Genomic DNA, 16357 nt, shown 5'->3' on the forward strand with positions numbered 1-16357 from the left:
CAAGCTTATTCAAAATGTTGTTGGACGACACAGAGCGGAAAGCCAGTGAACTCTTTTATCCCTTTGTAGTTTTCAAAAATATCTTAAAGCTTTCTCTCGGCAAGCGATGTGAACTACGGGCAAAGTGCAATGACCAGTACGTCAACTTCACATTTATTCTGTGGTGTTCTCCTATCTTAACTGAAGGTCGCCAAGAATTAAAAATTACCTGATGGCACTACGTGAACAGTGTTCATGGTACCTTGATGGGTGTTGTTCATGATGGCCACTGTAAATATTTCTCTTTTATTGTGCATGAATACATTTAATTAGATAAATTTATTAATTTACGTAATTGATGAGGTGTCAATGAAAAAGTTGTAGGTGACGTTGAGAAATGACCAATAACAGCATTTAAAACAACCTAATATTCGTGAAGACATTTTTTTAATGAGAAAGAAAGCCCATGAAATAAATAAAAAATAAAAGCAATAAAGAACCTGCTGTGGCCGTGACAACACTTCATTGCACCAAAGATTGCAGCATTCTTTGCACGAACCTCGTCAAATAGGGGCACTGTGAATGGAATGAGTGGCCTTGCTTCTCCACCACGTCAGCAGTTTTTGGCACGCATCTTCGGTCCTTATAAAACGCGAAGTAGCGAGATCTTGTAGTGGTTCGCTTTCCCCACCATTAAAACACCGTGGCCTAGGTTTGCACGTTCGCAATATACACAACGCACTGATGACGACGTTTACGTCTGAATTACTGGTGCTGGGACTCGTCACGTGGATTTGAGGAAAAATAAATGCAATAATAGTATTAATAAATTTAAAAAAAATGTTGCAGGCTTTTTTTCTTTCTTTTTTTTACTGGAAGAAGGACCACACAAGACCTAGGTCGCTATACTTATTTATTTATTTATTTATTTATTTATTTATTTATTTATTTGCATGTACTGCTGCCCAATGTAGGGCTATAGCAGGAGTGGGAACATTATACATTACTATACACATTAAAAACTCAAACATACACAACAAGAGGAATGATTAAAAAGAAGCGCTTTGCTTGTTAGTGAAGTGCTTACCAGTGATAGCTATAAAATATTTTAGTGGTAGTGAACGAATGTTACCGGTTAGAAAATTTCATAGCTCTATTTTATGTTGGAAAAAAACTGTATTTGAATGTGTCAGTACGAGCATAAATAGGTGTTATGTTCAATGTGTGGTAGCTACGGGTGCAACTTGCTTTAGTTAATGTGATATAGTTACAATCAGAAAGACAAGAGGTGGAGTTATCAATTGCATATTGCATATAAAAGTTCTAAGGCTTCATTGCGATAACGTGAAAGCAATGGCTCAATGTTCAAAGATTGTTGAGCCTGTGTTGGTGAGAAACTGGGCTCTAAATTTGGCAAATGAAACTGTTAGATTTTCGTTAGCGAGCCTTTTTTACGTTGTTTGTAGGGGAACCAAACGACAGAAGCATATTATAGAAGAGGGCGAATTGACGTTTTATATAATAGCAGTTTAGTATAGCGGGGCGTCTTAGCTAAAGTGCAGCATAAATAACCTTATTGCTTTTTAGGGTTTTCCCATTTACATACTCGTTTATACACTGTTTCCCATTATATACGCTGTTATCGGTAATTTCTCGATGTATTCCACAACCTTTACATTAACACCTTATTGAATAAGCTAGTTAATAGATGTTTGTTCATTAAAATTAAATATTACTTGCTTGTTCACAATGAAAAAAAAAACTTGGCTAATATTAACACTGTCAACATAGAGTGGGCACTGTTCACGAGAAGCATTTGGTTGTTTTTTTTCTTGGCCACATTTAGTTGGCACCTGCGGTATGTAATTTAATCGTGGTGTCTAAGAAACCTGTACAGTGGAATTGCTTTGTAGCTTCATGTGAAAGTCCGGTGAATGACAATTTTTTCCTGTCATGAATTTTGCTCACTTTGCGAGCTTCCGGAGAACTGATCTGCTTTGACATATATTATGTGTTCTGCAAAGTCATATAAGGAATACCTTTTCTTCGTATTCCTGTATTTCACTCATATTAACCTTTACCAAGCTGCTCCAAAACGTGTATTTACTGCTTCAAAACGGACAATTCATGCTCCAAACCAGCTCCAAAACTTCCTTGGCCGCTTCCATCCCTGGGGTCGGCCCCAAGGCTCCCTGTGAATATGTGCCTGTGACCTATTTCATTAAATGCCTTTCAGTTTTTACGTTCTCTTGTAAGTTATAATATTCAAAAAATTATTCAGGAAGTAGCCTTGTTAGAAATGATGTTAAACCCTCATTTAACACTTTGTAGGACAGCACATAATTTTGACAAAACTTTAAATTTTTTTGCGTGTTATGAATAAATGAAGTCCTCAGGAATAGTTGATGACCAATTTCATTTCTCAATGCCAAGCTGTTTATTTTTAAAGAAGCGGGTCATATTGGTCCCACATACATTAAATTTTTCCTTCTAGTATTAAAGCGAAGCTTTCTTCGCCTCTTTCTTCGACTTCCCCACCCCACTTCTGCTGCTGCCGCTGTGGCTGTCTTGCACACCGCATCGGGGATGGTTCAGAATGTGTATAAACGTGAAAGGAGAGGCAAAAAGCTCGTTTGGACCTTTGCACCTCGTTGAATGTGCACAATGCCCTCTGGAGCTCCCTGGGCATCGCCAGGATTAGCCTCTTGACAGCTGTAATATCCGTGGCCCCCAGCAAAAGCATTGCAGAAATTGCAGTGCTTACGTTTCTACTAAGGTGCAAGTCCAGAGGGAAGCTAGATAGATAAGCGACACTACGGAAGTGGTCGCAAATCAAGACATCTGCGCCCGCCGCAGTAGCTTTGCGGCTATGGCATTGTCCGAGTTCGCGGATTTGATGCCGATTGCAGTAGCTGCATTTCGATGGGGGTGAAATAAGCATTTGTGCACACACATTTAGGGGAGGCGGCAAAGAACATCACGGTATCAAAATTAATCAGAACTCTGCCACTATGGCGTGCCTGATAATCCAATTGTGGTTTTGGCACGTACAGCAATTAAAGTTTAACACTTCTGCCACGATGCGATGTGCCATGTGAGGCAATGACATTGCTCAACCCTCTCAGAGGTTATGAAATACGGCGCACCACAATGCCTCAAGCTAACACCTCTCCCTCTGTGTTCTGTGTACTAAAGAGACAAACAGTAGTGGTGCATGCAAGGTAACATTTAACATAAACTCACCACTCTTGTGTTGGCCTAAATGTTGAAGAAATTAAACATTTGCTGCCAACATATCTACTAATTATCGTCAATTAAGGCAAACAGCACAGAAAGCTTCACTTACATTGATGCCCACACCGCGTGGGACACGCACTATTTTTTAATATGAAACTATGGTTTTCATTTCTCACAGCCTATGGAGAATGTGACAAGGTCTGTGAGTGTCATTTGTTATGTTGCATTACATTTGCCATGTGACAGTACCAAGGTAGCCAGATAAATATAAGGCTTTTATTATCCAATGCCAGACTGAGTGGTTTGTCAGGAGAAAGGTGCAGCACCTGTGGAATTCATCCAATCTGATCACTGGCTGGCTTTCACTACTTTGGAGCTGAAAAAGTTTACGAAGCCATTGGCTGCTCATCAACTTCAACCACTAATATTTTTGTCAGTTGTAAAGGTTAAGTTTTTTTTTTTTTTTTAAGTTCATCAGCCCCTTAGTGTGTTCAAACCGCTCTCCATTTTCTATAAACATTCATGTTTTGATCATGATAGTAAACACCTGCTTCTTGAATCGCCTATCATGCTGGAAATAGGCATCAGTACCTTGCCTATTATGTTGGAAATAAATAAGGTGCGAATATCAGTACCATATGCATCACAAACAAATAGCCCTGTCAATTGCAATACTGTGCCACTTAGCCTTTAGCAAAGGTACCCCTGGCCAGGGTGACTTCACTGCCAAAATAATAATGCAAGATTGACACTGTTATTTTAAGAGTCCAGGGGAGGACTGCAGTGAAAGGCAGCGTGTTTAATGTTACCATCATCTGTTTCAAGGATTGTATAACATGCTGGAGTTCTCATTCAATTGCAGTCCATGTTTAATGTAGCCATCGCCCATTTTTATGATTGTATAATTGGCGCTACTTTCTACCATTCTTGAAAGTTCTGTTATATCTGCCATCTTCGTAAAATGTAATTCCACATGCTTTTCCCAGCTGACAGCAGGCTGAAAATCTGCTTCAGTAGTTGAGTGGTGCAGCTTGTTGTGTTTTGCAACTCTGGGCCCGTATTCTGAAATGCTCGCTTTCCACGAAACTATTGCCTTGGCCACGCCTCTACCAATGGCGCATGCTGATTGGCGGTTTTAGCAAAACCGGAAAATAAACAGCGCCATCTAGTAGTTCCGGCCTACGTCACTTTAGCGTCATGGTGTCGATGGGTGCTCTCGACATATATTGAATAAATGAACACGTCTTTTTGTGTTCGGTTGGTGGTGTAGTGTAGTAGATATAAGATAAGTGTTAATTTATTGTAGCCATTCTGGTGGCGTCTTACACGCATTGTTTCACGGCGATATTTGTTGATTTATTTAAAATAAAACATTTCGCACTTCCTTATTCAATTTATTTTACCTAAAGCGGCCGTAGCCAACCGTAGTCACTGCTCAGAACCCGTAGTGCGGCCACTGCACTTGAAAACAACACACCCGAGCCGCTTTGCACTCGCACGGTGCGCTCTCTCGTGCGATGTGAAGCGTTCGACAGCGCTTGTTGGTAGTGCACACTGATGTCACGGGTAAGCAGTCGCTTGATTTATTGAACGTGACTATCGCGGTGGCAAAACTATCGTGGAAGGCCAACATTTCAGAATACTTTATTGTTCTGCCTTATGTGTTCTTGTTTTTGTGAATGGAGGCTGGCTAAAGCACACATTATGAGCATCTGGTCATGCACCATCACTGATATGAAATGTAAGCAGAAAAACAGTAAATGACATCTGTATTTTGAATAAATTAAAAGTTAGTCATGCTTTAGGTGCACGTCTTGAATCCCAGTTGGTAAACAATTTTCTTGATCTCCTCTACTGCAATGTCTGTCATGTGGCTTTGGGACCTTAGAATGTAGTTTCCTTATTTTCTTTTTGAATACAGATTGTCCCATTCATAATTAATTTGCCCCTGACAGTACACAAGGTTTGAATTGTTTATGTAGAGCTCTAAATTAAACTGTGGCTTAGGATCATCAGTCAAATGGTACATAAATAGAGAAGGTGCATGGCATTTATGTTATACAGAACGCAATGGAACTGCAGTGTCGAACAGTGCACTTTTACATCGCATTACGCTCTTCTGCCTCAAATCACATTGTGCTGCTTTTGTGACTCCCTCTCTGAGATTTGAAATTATTTTTAATCCCACAAGCAATTTGCACTGCATTACTACATCTACATATTCTGCACTACACATGGAAGGTATCATAGCTTTCACTGTAGCAAACCATGAAGGATTTCCTCCAGTGAAAGTGGCCTGCCTGTGATAGTTTTTCTCACAACAGCTTCGGTGTTCACTATTAAAGTCTTAGTATTGTTGTCCACTGCTCATTGCACAGCCTTTGAGCTTGAGGATGGTACTGGTGAGTGATTTACATAGTGACATGCCAGGATTTCAGGACCAAAGAACTTAGCTTGAGCAAGATGGGCAAATAGCAGTGGTATGTTGCTGCATTCATAAACCATCTTGTGTCAGCTGTACAAGGGAGCAGATACAATGTTTAGGTAGTGTCTTTCTGGGCCTCCGTTCAAATTCAGGACCAGTAATGTTTTACATTTATTGATGTCTCACAAAAGTATGCAGTAATTAGTCACTTCATGTAATTTCATCCACTGCATTTTCCTGGATGTCAGGTTGCATTGTTTCTGCTCTGCATGAACCTGCATGTGAAAGCACATCACTGTACAGTTATTCATATTTCCCTTCTAGCCTGTTTTGTGTTACGTTTGATGTGTCTGTTGTCTTGCATTGCTTTTTCCTGCATAGTAGTTCATTTAAAGTTTGTGTTGTCATTTTGGAGCTGTCATGCTTAGAAAACTCGAATGGGGATCATAAGCCAATATTCAGTGCAGAAAATTCTGTGTGGGGCAGTGGCCACAGAGGAAATTGGTTCTCTGTGGCAGCTGAAGTAACCATGACATAGTTCATACTTGTAGAACTCTTGCAGTGCTCCTGTATCTGATTAGTGACCGCAGATAAGCAGTGAGGAACACATCACATGACAGCATCCCTCAGTGCTAGTAAGATTGGCACTCACTCTGAGAATGGATGCTCATACTGGAAAACTTGAAACAAACTTTCACTAATGTGCGGCCCCATGCACATCTTAATACTGTAGTTATGTTAATATATTGCCAACTTGTGAAAAACTCAGTGTACAGGCGAGTTCCACAGCGCACGCACTCACACACATACATGCACGCATGCACGCGCGAAATGGTGGGACCGACATTGCAGTGTTCTGAAGATGACAAGTGCTAATTGATCGAAATTAAGTTCATTATAGATCTTTTTTTTTTTTTTTTCATGGGTGCTGCCATATTATGTAAGAAGTATTCCTATCTATGGGCCGTCAGCATGCTCGCTTGTGCAAGCGAAAGTTTCCAGTGGTTGTTTTCACACTTGCATGCTTTATTTAGTATGATGCGGGCATCTTCGACATGGGGAATGATTCTGTGACATGTACTGAAGTGGATTGAGTTAGTAGGACCGGAGTTTCTGCTGGCGTTGAGCCGGACGGAGCACCCGGCGTAATGTGTGTGCACACATTAATTTGAGCCTACAATCAGTCTCGGAGATCAGTTGTGTATTTCTGAATATTTGTTTCACGACTGTAACCTTAATGCAGTATTCTCACTGTAATTGTAAGCTGTGGTTTATCAGGAATGAGTAGTTCGAAACATATGACAATCTAACAGCTTGGGTACCATTTTGCTGTGGATTAAGTTTTGCTGTTTACTTTGACAAGCATTCAAACTGTTATCTGCAGATACATTGTGTGACCACCTCATTTGTTAGACAAGGTTTCTGCCAACGAATAAAATAGTTTTAGCTAGTAATAACGCCATACCATACAGTGTGAATCACACTTGTCAAATGGTCAAGCGACCGGTTGCAGACTGCGCAAGCTTTGAAAGCAGTGGTACATGCTGGGTTATAGATCTGTTTATTTATTTCTCTTATTAATAAATACATCACAGGTTCTAATTGGAGCATTGAGTGAAGGGGGAAGAACTACAACTAAATTACATAGAGCATAGATAGGAACAAAGGAATGTTATTCATGAATGCAAAAAAAAAAAAATTGTATACAATATTGAACACAGAACTTTACAAGTGAGAGCATAAATTCTATAAGTTCTATATAGTGCATGATCAATTGAGGTCTTATTTCAGTTTTTACTAGTGTGTTTACTGTTTCTGTAAACAAAAAAAAAAAGAAGAAGGTGAAAACAATTTTTTTTTTCCGGTCTTGTCCTTCCCGTCCTCTACGATGCACGGAAATTGTGTCCTCACAAATAGCCGTCAGATTCTTTTTAAATTAAAGCTTTTGTTGCTCTTCTTTCGACTTTTCCGTGCTGCTGCTGTCACCGTCTTGCATGCCGAGTCGGAAGGTGTTTCAGAGCGTGTATATACATGGCAGGAGCATGGCTGAGTGGAAAGGCGGCATGAGAAAATAATTTGGGCCTTTCCATCGCATCAGCATAATAAATACCCTCTCAACATCTGTAGTTATCTGTGACCCTCCCGCAAAGGCATTGCAGAAACAACAGCGCTTACCTTTGTACTAACGTGCAACAGTCCAGAGGGGAAGTAGATAGAATGGTAGAGAGGAGGCATAGAATGGGTAAAACCGACGCAGTCACAAAATGAGTGAATAACAGCCTTGCCATTCTTCACTCACAGCTCTCATACAAAGGGGGAGGGGAAAAGGGGAAAGGCAACTCAAAAAGGCAAGGAGACGTTACTACTACACTCAACAGCGGTTGCGGACAAACGAGAAATTTTAGTTCAAGGTATAGTGCGGTCCGTCTCTACTATTTCTTTAAAAAAAAAAAAAAAAACGCACCGCGGAATGTTGTAAAGCAAACAACTGACGCAGGGCGTGCACTCACAGTCACATTAAGGGGGGAGATTACCCTGGAGACCGAACTTTTTTATTTTTTAGGATATCCGGATGATACTTTCAGGGCACGTGCATCATCATCATCATCATCAGCCTGGTTACGCCCACTGCAGGGCAAAGGCCTCTCCCATACTTCTCCAACTACCCCGGTCATGTACTAATTGTGGCCATGTTGTCCCAGCGAACTTCTTAATCTCATCCGCCCACCTAACTTTCTGCCGCCCCCTGCTATGCTTCCCTTCCCTTGGAATCCACTCCGTAGCCCTTAATTACCACCGGTTATCTTCCCTCATTACATGTCCTGCCCATGACCATTTCTTTTTCTTGATTTCAACTAAGATGTCCTTAACTCGCGTTTGTTCCCTCATCGAATCTGCTCTTTTCTTATCCCTTAACGTTACACCTATCATTCTTCTTTCTATAGCTCGTTGCGTCGTTCTCAATTTAAGTAGAACCCTTTTCGTAAGCCTCCAGGTTTCTGCCCCGTACGTGAGTACTGGTAAGACACAGCTGTTATACACTTTTCTCTTGAGGGATAATGGCAACCTGCTGTTCATGACCTGAGAATGCCTGCCAAAGGCACCCTAGCCCATTCTTATTCTTCTGATTATTTCAGTCTCATGATCCGGATCTGCGGTTATTGAGGTCTAACTAGGTGGTTCATGTATATGCCTGAGGAAGAGCCTGGAGAAATGCCAGGACATCGTAGGAAGCTCAAATTCACTGTGATCATCCCTTGATAGATATCCCAGGGGGCTACAGAGCCCTTTTGTTTAATTTCCCCTCCAAAAAATTTTAAGACAACTTTGAATTTGATGAAGCCAGTAAAGACCACATTCATCAAAAATTAGTTGCTTGTTGTAAATTAACTGCACCAGCTTTAAAAAAAAGAAGCGTGTTACCCCCCTGGCAAAGTCATTCAGGAACATAATAAAAATAACGGCATACAAATATGAAGAGCGGTTCTTTAGATATCGCCTTCCCCAGCACCACTACTAGCGAGAAAATCTATTCTGAGAAAATAGGCCTTAAAGTTTAACACGTGTTTTTATTAGAAAGCTCCTGCGGAGCTTCTAATTAGCTCTTGCGGCTCCAGGCACACTCAGTGTGTCGGATTTTCGACACAGTCGACAGCACAGTTCCGCCGCTGAAAAGCGCCTACGCAGTCGGCACTCGCTGCGGAAGATCGGAAGTTCGATGCTCGTACATACAAGAGACATATTGCGCTCCCGCGCACCGAACATCAGCACTGTCTTGGGCTTTGCCGGCATCATGTGCAGCGAAGAATTAGCGAGAAAAAAGAAGCTAAAAAAATAATCTAAAAGATAGCGCAAGGCGATGAGCAGCTCCAAGCAAGCGTCTGTTGAGGCGGACGGAGCAAGGGGCAACAACGACGCGTGCACGGCGGGCGCGGCATCAAAGGGAGCCGCCGCCGCCCGCGCAACAGCCAATGGCAGGCGCGCTTTATCCCGCGGGATTTGAACGCGCTGCTCTGCCCAATCAGCGCTCCGCATCGCATCGCATCGCGGGAAAACGCAAATAGCGCCTCAACCGCGCCAACGATGCCATTTTGCAATGCGGCAAAACAGAGACAAAGAATTCGCGGTCAAAACAACACCAAGATGGCACAGGCAGGCCGCGTGGGCCGGGAATTGCGCGCGAGCGAAGTTAGACTTCATTTTGGCATTTGCGCGTGTTTTGTGCGCCGCGGTGGCCTCAAAAGTAGCGTTTTCGTTTTGGTACTTTGCGGTTGAATTAGGTGCTGATAATTACAGAACAGGCAGTTTGAGACATGCAATCCAAAAATATTGTTTTTCAAAAACTGACTTTTTCGCGATTTTTTTATTTTCGAGGGCTGCGTCCCCCCTTAAAGCACCGTAGTGTGTAGATGTAGAAATCAATACTTCTATGTCCGCTGCGGTACAAAATACAAAAATACAAAAGCTCTGTGTGCTTAGATTTAGGTGCATGTTAAAGAACTTCAGTAGGTCAAAATTAATCCGGAGTCTGCAACTACGGCGTGCCTCATCTGATTGTGGTTTTGGCATATACAGCCCCATAATTCAAATAAAGTTTAACACTTCTGCCACGATGTGATGTGCTATGCGAGGCAATGACAATGCTAACCTTATCGGTGGTTATGAATAACTGCACTCAAGAACACCTCAAGCAAACACCGTTTGACTGTGTGTTCTGAGTGCTACACAAACAGCAGTGGTGCATGCAAGGTAACATTTAGCATTAACTCATCACTCTGGTATTGCACTAAACCTTGAATAAATTAAATATTTCTCGTGAACTTCACCACTAATTATCGTCAATCAAAGCAAACAGCACAGAAAGCTTGGCTTATATCCATTCCCACAGAGTGTAGGATCCGCAAGATTTTTATGTGATCCTCCTTTAAATATTACTGCTTTACAGGAGGACAAAAAGTCAATGCCAAAGCACAAAGCTTATATGTATCATGCTAGTTTACCAACCGCATTGTGCGCTGTGTTGAGCAATGCAATCGGCCTCATACAGGAGGCCAACGTAGGCCATAGTGACATAGTGATCTTAAGTCTGCTAGACATGAAATGCATGAGAACGGTGCTCGTGACTGATGCAAATGTTTTATAACTATTGGTGCTTAGATGTTTTGGGATTATGTTGGGTTGGCCGTACTTAAGCATTCTTTTGCTTAAGTACGGCCAAAATTTGCTCTTTTGCTTAAATTGTTCCTACCCCAGGCGATCAGATAGTGAGAATATTTTCCAATTCACAGATGCCTGTTCTCTTTATTGAAGGAAAGCTGGTACAGCCAAAATAGTTCACAACACATACACACATCAAGACTGATGTTGCATGTCGCACGTTTGCACGGCCAAGACAAATTTCCACGTACTGTAGTTACTGCTGCGCTGAAAGAATACACAGTGATTCTTCGACAACATTGTATAAAGTGACATCACATAAATTTCACGGATAATGAGCTAAAACAACTTTAAATTGTTCCGCAGCACACGACAGCAACACATTCAAGCAGTGCTGTGCCGGCTCACACAAGCCAGAAAGGCTCACCGCATGCCCTTTCCTCCTTGCCCGATGAAAAGGCCCCATACAGAAAGAGCTTTTAAGATCTTCTACACTGGGACATAAGTTTTCATGTACGACATCTGGAGCAGTGTTGTCATATTGAATAGCATATAAATTGAGAAACCAGATGTGGAAACAGCTGGGTAATTTTAGTGGCTGTTCCAGCATCTAGCTGTTGGCCGTGTGAGGCAGGAACAGTGAATGTAGCATGCTCTAGCCAATTGCTCTGTTGGTCCCACAAGCATCTTTGATATTGGCTTTTAGCTGAAAGAATAGACTCACATGATGTGTTTAGATTCCACTTTCTAATAGTAGGATATGCATCGTCAAGCCAGAATCCATAATGAAACTTTTTAGGATGTAGGTGTACAATAAGTGGTGGGTTATATATAAAGTGAATGACAAAACATTGCTAGTGATCAGTGCTTCAATATTCTGTTTATATACACGCCATCCAAACCTTAAGCCTTGTGAATGCTACATGCTGGCAAGTGGCAAAGTTATAACTCTTTGTTGAGCTGCTGTATGTGTGTTGCAGACAATAGTGGGACCTTTGTCAAATGGCCGGAACTCTACCCTTTGAAAGGCTGTCGGGCACTGCCTTTGAGGGTAGCTTTCATTTTGGAATGTTTTAATTAATTATGGGGTTTTACGTGCCAAAACCACTTTCTGATTATGAGGCACGCCGTAGTGGAGGACTCCGGGAATTTTGACCACCTGGGGTTCTTTAACATGCACCAAATCTAAGCACACGGGTGTTTTCGCATTTCGCCCCCATCGAAATGCGGCCGCCGTGGCCGGGATTCGATCCCGCGACCTCGTGCTCAGCAGCCCAACACCATAGCCACTGAGCAACCACGGCGGGAAATGGAAGTTCTGGAATATACATTCCAAACTGGTTTGATGCATTTTTCAACATACTTACTTGGCAATCATCAATGAAAACCATGGTATTGTGAAATTTGGCAAAACCAGCTGCCTTCACAATTGTTCAATGTCTTAATACAGACACGCACACAATGCACACATGCAGAACAGCTCAGTGGCCTAACCTGCTACATCTTGCTTTCACTAACTGGGGCTCAATGTGCTTGCTGCTGGTTGGCAAACATTTTAGTCATGCAAGTCCTCTGATATTAAAAACACTTGGCTGTAGTGCAGTGGTACATGTGTCATACTTGCATATGAAAGTAAAGCTTAATTTATATTAAAAACAAAAATGGCACTGTTTGCAAGCAAATACACATTATCCACTTTTTATGCAACTTTGTACAGCAGCCCATTGTTGTACTGTTGATTAAGAATAAGTGTTTTCTTAGATATATACTGCATGTGGTCTATTTTCTGATTCTACTGTGAATAAAATTGTACCTGCAATGAGGTTTTAAGCGATGTTACAATATTGCTGCAAATTGTTTTTTTTGGCTGCTTTATTATGATCCAAATAATCAGAATAGGCAATTGGGTCACCATCCTGCATGTATTACTTTTGCTTTTTTTTTTCTTCACAAGGCATTCATTTTTTGTTTGTCTTAGATTTTCTGCATCTAGACAGGCCAATGATATTACAGTGCCTTTAAATTCTCTCCACTTGATCTGCTATTACTGTAAACCTAATAGCAATTGCATGCATGACCATAGGTGTGCCTCCTGTGTTATCCTTAGTCCTCCAAGTACGAAGTTTTATAACTCGGGCAGGGGTGTATGCAACACAAATCTTATTAAACGGCCCAGGGTCAACTCTGGTCCATGCTCTGCAGGACTGGATGGTACTTATTTGCATCTGTAAAAAAACATGCAACTAAAGGCATGTTTGTTTTTGTTAAGAAGGTGGCTTTGTGGCACAGTATTCAAAACTAGTGAAAATAATCGCCTCAATGATGCAACTGCTGCCATACTAATGGGGGTCAGTGTCGATTCTATACCTCTGCCTTTTATTGGTTGTGAACAAGTGGGTGTTGCATGAATGGAGCATGGTTCCTGCATTGTTTGGGCTTTGTAACTATTAGAAACATTTTTGTAGCTGTTACCGAGCATGCAGGTTTTGTGCCTTTTTTAAGTGTTTGTGTAGTAGATTTAGAAAGCATGTGACATCCTGTATATTCTTGCAACATGTGCATTTTTAGCTTGCAGATGTGGTACACTGTAGGAGCATGACAAGTTGGCTTTTTGCTAAAGCACTTTGTAGAACTCTTGTGCGACTTTCAACAGATGGCACACAATCCTGTATTGTTTGCCGTCTGTTACCAGTCATTGTGTAAATTTTCCATGCATATATTGTGCTATATGCTTGCTTTCTTGTGAGAAGTGGCTTGGCTGTCATGACTGTTATAATTTGGTGGCCACTTTAGAGGGAAGGTCCAAATAATCCAGACAGGTGCCTTTGGCCTTGCATGTAGATAGTATGTCATTTACATTGCTGCATGTGTTGCACCTCCTGCAAGGTAGCATGAAACAAATACAGGTAGAATGCTGTTGTCAGTACATTGGAGCTTCCCTTTAAAGTGTGTGCAGTGCATGGATGTCTGTTAAATTTTGCATATTTTTATTAAAACCACGTATTGTTGGCTTAGCTAGACCACATGGCAGTGGAAATCCTGGGTGGTCAGTTCGATCAGTGCGCGCACTTCTACTTTTCAGGAGGACGAAAGGAAGAAGAAAATAAGCTTGCCTGCTGAAGAGCCAGTGGCAAAAAAACGGCGCACGCGTGCTAACGAGTAGCATTCCACGTTGACTGCTCCCCATGCAGTTTGATGTACATAGTGGTTGTTTGTTATTGTTGACTTGTTCTTTTGTACAGTAGATATAAGATATATCTGCAGCCCACAGTGCTTGGACTGAATCCAGATTTTTATTGAAGATAGTTAGAGGTTTTTACGTGCAAGGCTTTAGTTTTTAAAATGCGGCATCGTGTCAAGGATTGCCGACATTGTTTTCTAGCAGTGAAAGGTTTTCACAGTGGTTTGTGGAACAAGCAGAAATGTACACATTACCTAAATGTTGAGCTTCGAATACTTATGTCCATGCCTCCTCCCTGACTCTCTCTTGCTAAAGCCTAAACGATTGGGCTACAAGAAGCTGTGAGCAGTGATACTTATTACAACGTATTTGTTTCTGCACCAATTTAATCATTTAGAATAAATGCTGAAAAAAAATAAATGACAATAAAGTCTTCTTGTAGTGATTCTTGAAGTGCACATGGAGTGGACAACAGAAGTCAAATATACTGTTGGCGATGTTGCACTTTCCCACCCGTTTAGCAGCGAAGCATAATTGCCAGCTCTAGTAGGCCAGCGTCTATACTGTCAACTTTTAAATATCATTGGCCAAAGTGATGGTAAGACTTGATTTAGTGGACTGTCTTCCAGCCACCCTCATCGGCATCGTCATGGGGCTTGTTTGGCCTGTCTTCTTTGTCTCTCCAGGAGCCAGTAATGCGATCATCTGTGCAGAGGTGAAAAAGATGAAGTTTACTGTAAATAGTTTCTATTTTAAAATTAAGGCCCATGCATGTGGTGAAGAGGTTAGCTACAGAAAGTTTTAACCCAGTTCTGGCAAGATCAGCAATATTGATGTTTTGCCAATTCGTGTAAGAAAATGTTCATTAAGAAGTCCTCATTGGTTTGGAAGTCTACCTTAATGTGATCATCTGTGCAGAGGTGAAAGTTTGTTTTCAAAATCTACAGCCATACATGTGATGTTTTAACCCAGTATCTGGCAAGATCAGCAATATTGATGTTTTGCCAATTCGTGTAAGAAAATGTTCATTAAGAAGTCCTCATTGGTTTGGAAGTCTACCTTAATGTGATCATCTGTGCAGAGGTGAAAGTTTGTTTTCAAAATCTACAGCCATACATGTGATGCAACGGACAGCTGCAAAATTTTACATACCCAAGTATCTGGTTGAACTGTCAATATTGATATTTTGACAGTTAGTGTAAGATGTACAGAATTAGCCCACCTGCCTTTATGGGTAGGCAAAAAATACAGGGCTATAATTTCATAAAATTGGGGAATTGTCCGTCGATATACCTTTATTGGTAGGTAAAAATATGTCAAATGACTGAGGCTACGATTTCATAAGATTGCGGAATAATTTTATTGGTGGGCAAGAAATACAGGAAAATGCATGTGATTGGGGCTCCATGAAGCTATTTTATTCCATTTCACAAATTTGTGTAGAATGTTGTGGTTCTATTTCACCTGCCACTAAAAGGTGGCAGGTGACCATGCATGTGGTGGAGGTTGGTGGCTATCCATTTCATTTGGCAACAAACTGCCTAAAAACCAGAAAAAAAAAAGTTTTAGCAAATGTGCTTGAATTGCACAGAATATTCCCTGTGGTTCTAGTCCACGCACAAATACCTTTCTTTTTTTGAGTACGCAACTAAACAAACACACATTTGCATCGAGCCTGACCATGGCTTGCAAAGGCAAGACTTCACCTAAATCTTATCCAGGTCATGCCACCATTTACAAAAGAGAAGAAAAAAAAAGCTACTACTCCAAAAACAAACATGTATCGGCATGTCTATGACCTCCAATACTTTCCCTGCGGTGAAGTAAAGGTTTGAGGCAGCAGTGCTGAGATGCAGGGCTAAGATTTTCTTGTACCTCCCTGTGCTGCCTCACCTTTTCGTGGAGATGGACGCTTATCATCCGACTGCCAGCCAGGCCCACCACCACCTCTTGATTCCTTGAGCCCAGAACGCCAGTTGTCACTCTCCCCAGACCTGGCAGGACGATCATCCCCAAACTCTCTGGCACGCCCAAAGTCCCTACGAAACTCTTGGCGACCATGATCTTCTCTGTCAAATTCCCGGGGAGGACGACGATCACCACGGTCCTCTCTATCAAAGTCCCGAGGAGGAGGAGGGCGACGGTCTTCGCCATAGTCTCGACGACCACGATCCTCAAAGTCTCTGGGTCGGCGGTCGCTATCACGCATCCGATTGTCTCCAGGACGCCATGAAGTTCCACCAGGACGCCAGGAACTGCCCCTTTCGGTGTCCGGTTCAGCCTTGCGCCAGCTCGACTCTGGTGCTCGTGGTCGTGGGGGCTCTGCAAACGATAATTTATTTAGCAAAATCAAACTGCAAATAAACTGGAAAAATACA

The 16357-nt window shown here is 41.7% G+C and overlaps 2 protein-coding genes across 7 annotated transcripts in view; one reads left to right on the forward strand and one right to left on the reverse strand.

Annotated features, from left to right (window-relative positions):
- Positions 1 to 16357, forward strand: part of Brd8 (Bromodomain containing 8) — a 118442-nt gene that overhangs the window by 99254 nt on the left and 2831 nt on the right. For 4 of the 6 annotated variants that reach the window (XM_055061339.1, XM_055061336.1, XM_050193016.2 and 1 more), the window contains one exon: positions 13881 to 14414. The exons of 1 other annotated variant lie outside the window; for it this stretch is intronic. In XM_055061339.1, coding sequence (XP_054917314.1) covers positions 13881 to 13961 — 81 coding nt within the window. In that variant the 3' untranslated portion in view covers positions 13962 to 14414. Of the gene's footprint in view, positions 1 to 13880; positions 14415 to 16357 lie in introns of those variants that run through there. One more of the 6 variants, XM_055061337.1, reaches the window with a different exon arrangement.
- The window catches only part of eIF3a (eukaryotic translation initiation factor 3 subunit a), a 32693-nt gene continuing 30683 nt past the window's right edge, over positions 14348 to 16357 (reverse strand). The window contains exons 13-14 of the mRNA XM_050193010.2: positions 15873 to 16301; positions 14348 to 14684 (exon numbers count right to left, since the gene is read on the reverse strand). Of these exons, the coding sequence (XP_050048967.1) occupies positions 14590 to 14684; positions 15873 to 16301 (524 nt within the window). The 3' untranslated portion in view covers positions 14348 to 14589. The remainder of the gene's footprint in view (positions 14685 to 15872; positions 16302 to 16357) is intronic.

This window comes from Dermacentor andersoni, chromosome 1, assembly GCF_023375885.2.
Source record: "Dermacentor andersoni chromosome 1, qqDerAnde1_hic_scaffold, whole genome shotgun sequence".
Lineage (NCBI taxonomy): Eukaryota > Metazoa > Arthropoda > Arachnida > Ixodida > Ixodidae > Dermacentor > Dermacentor andersoni.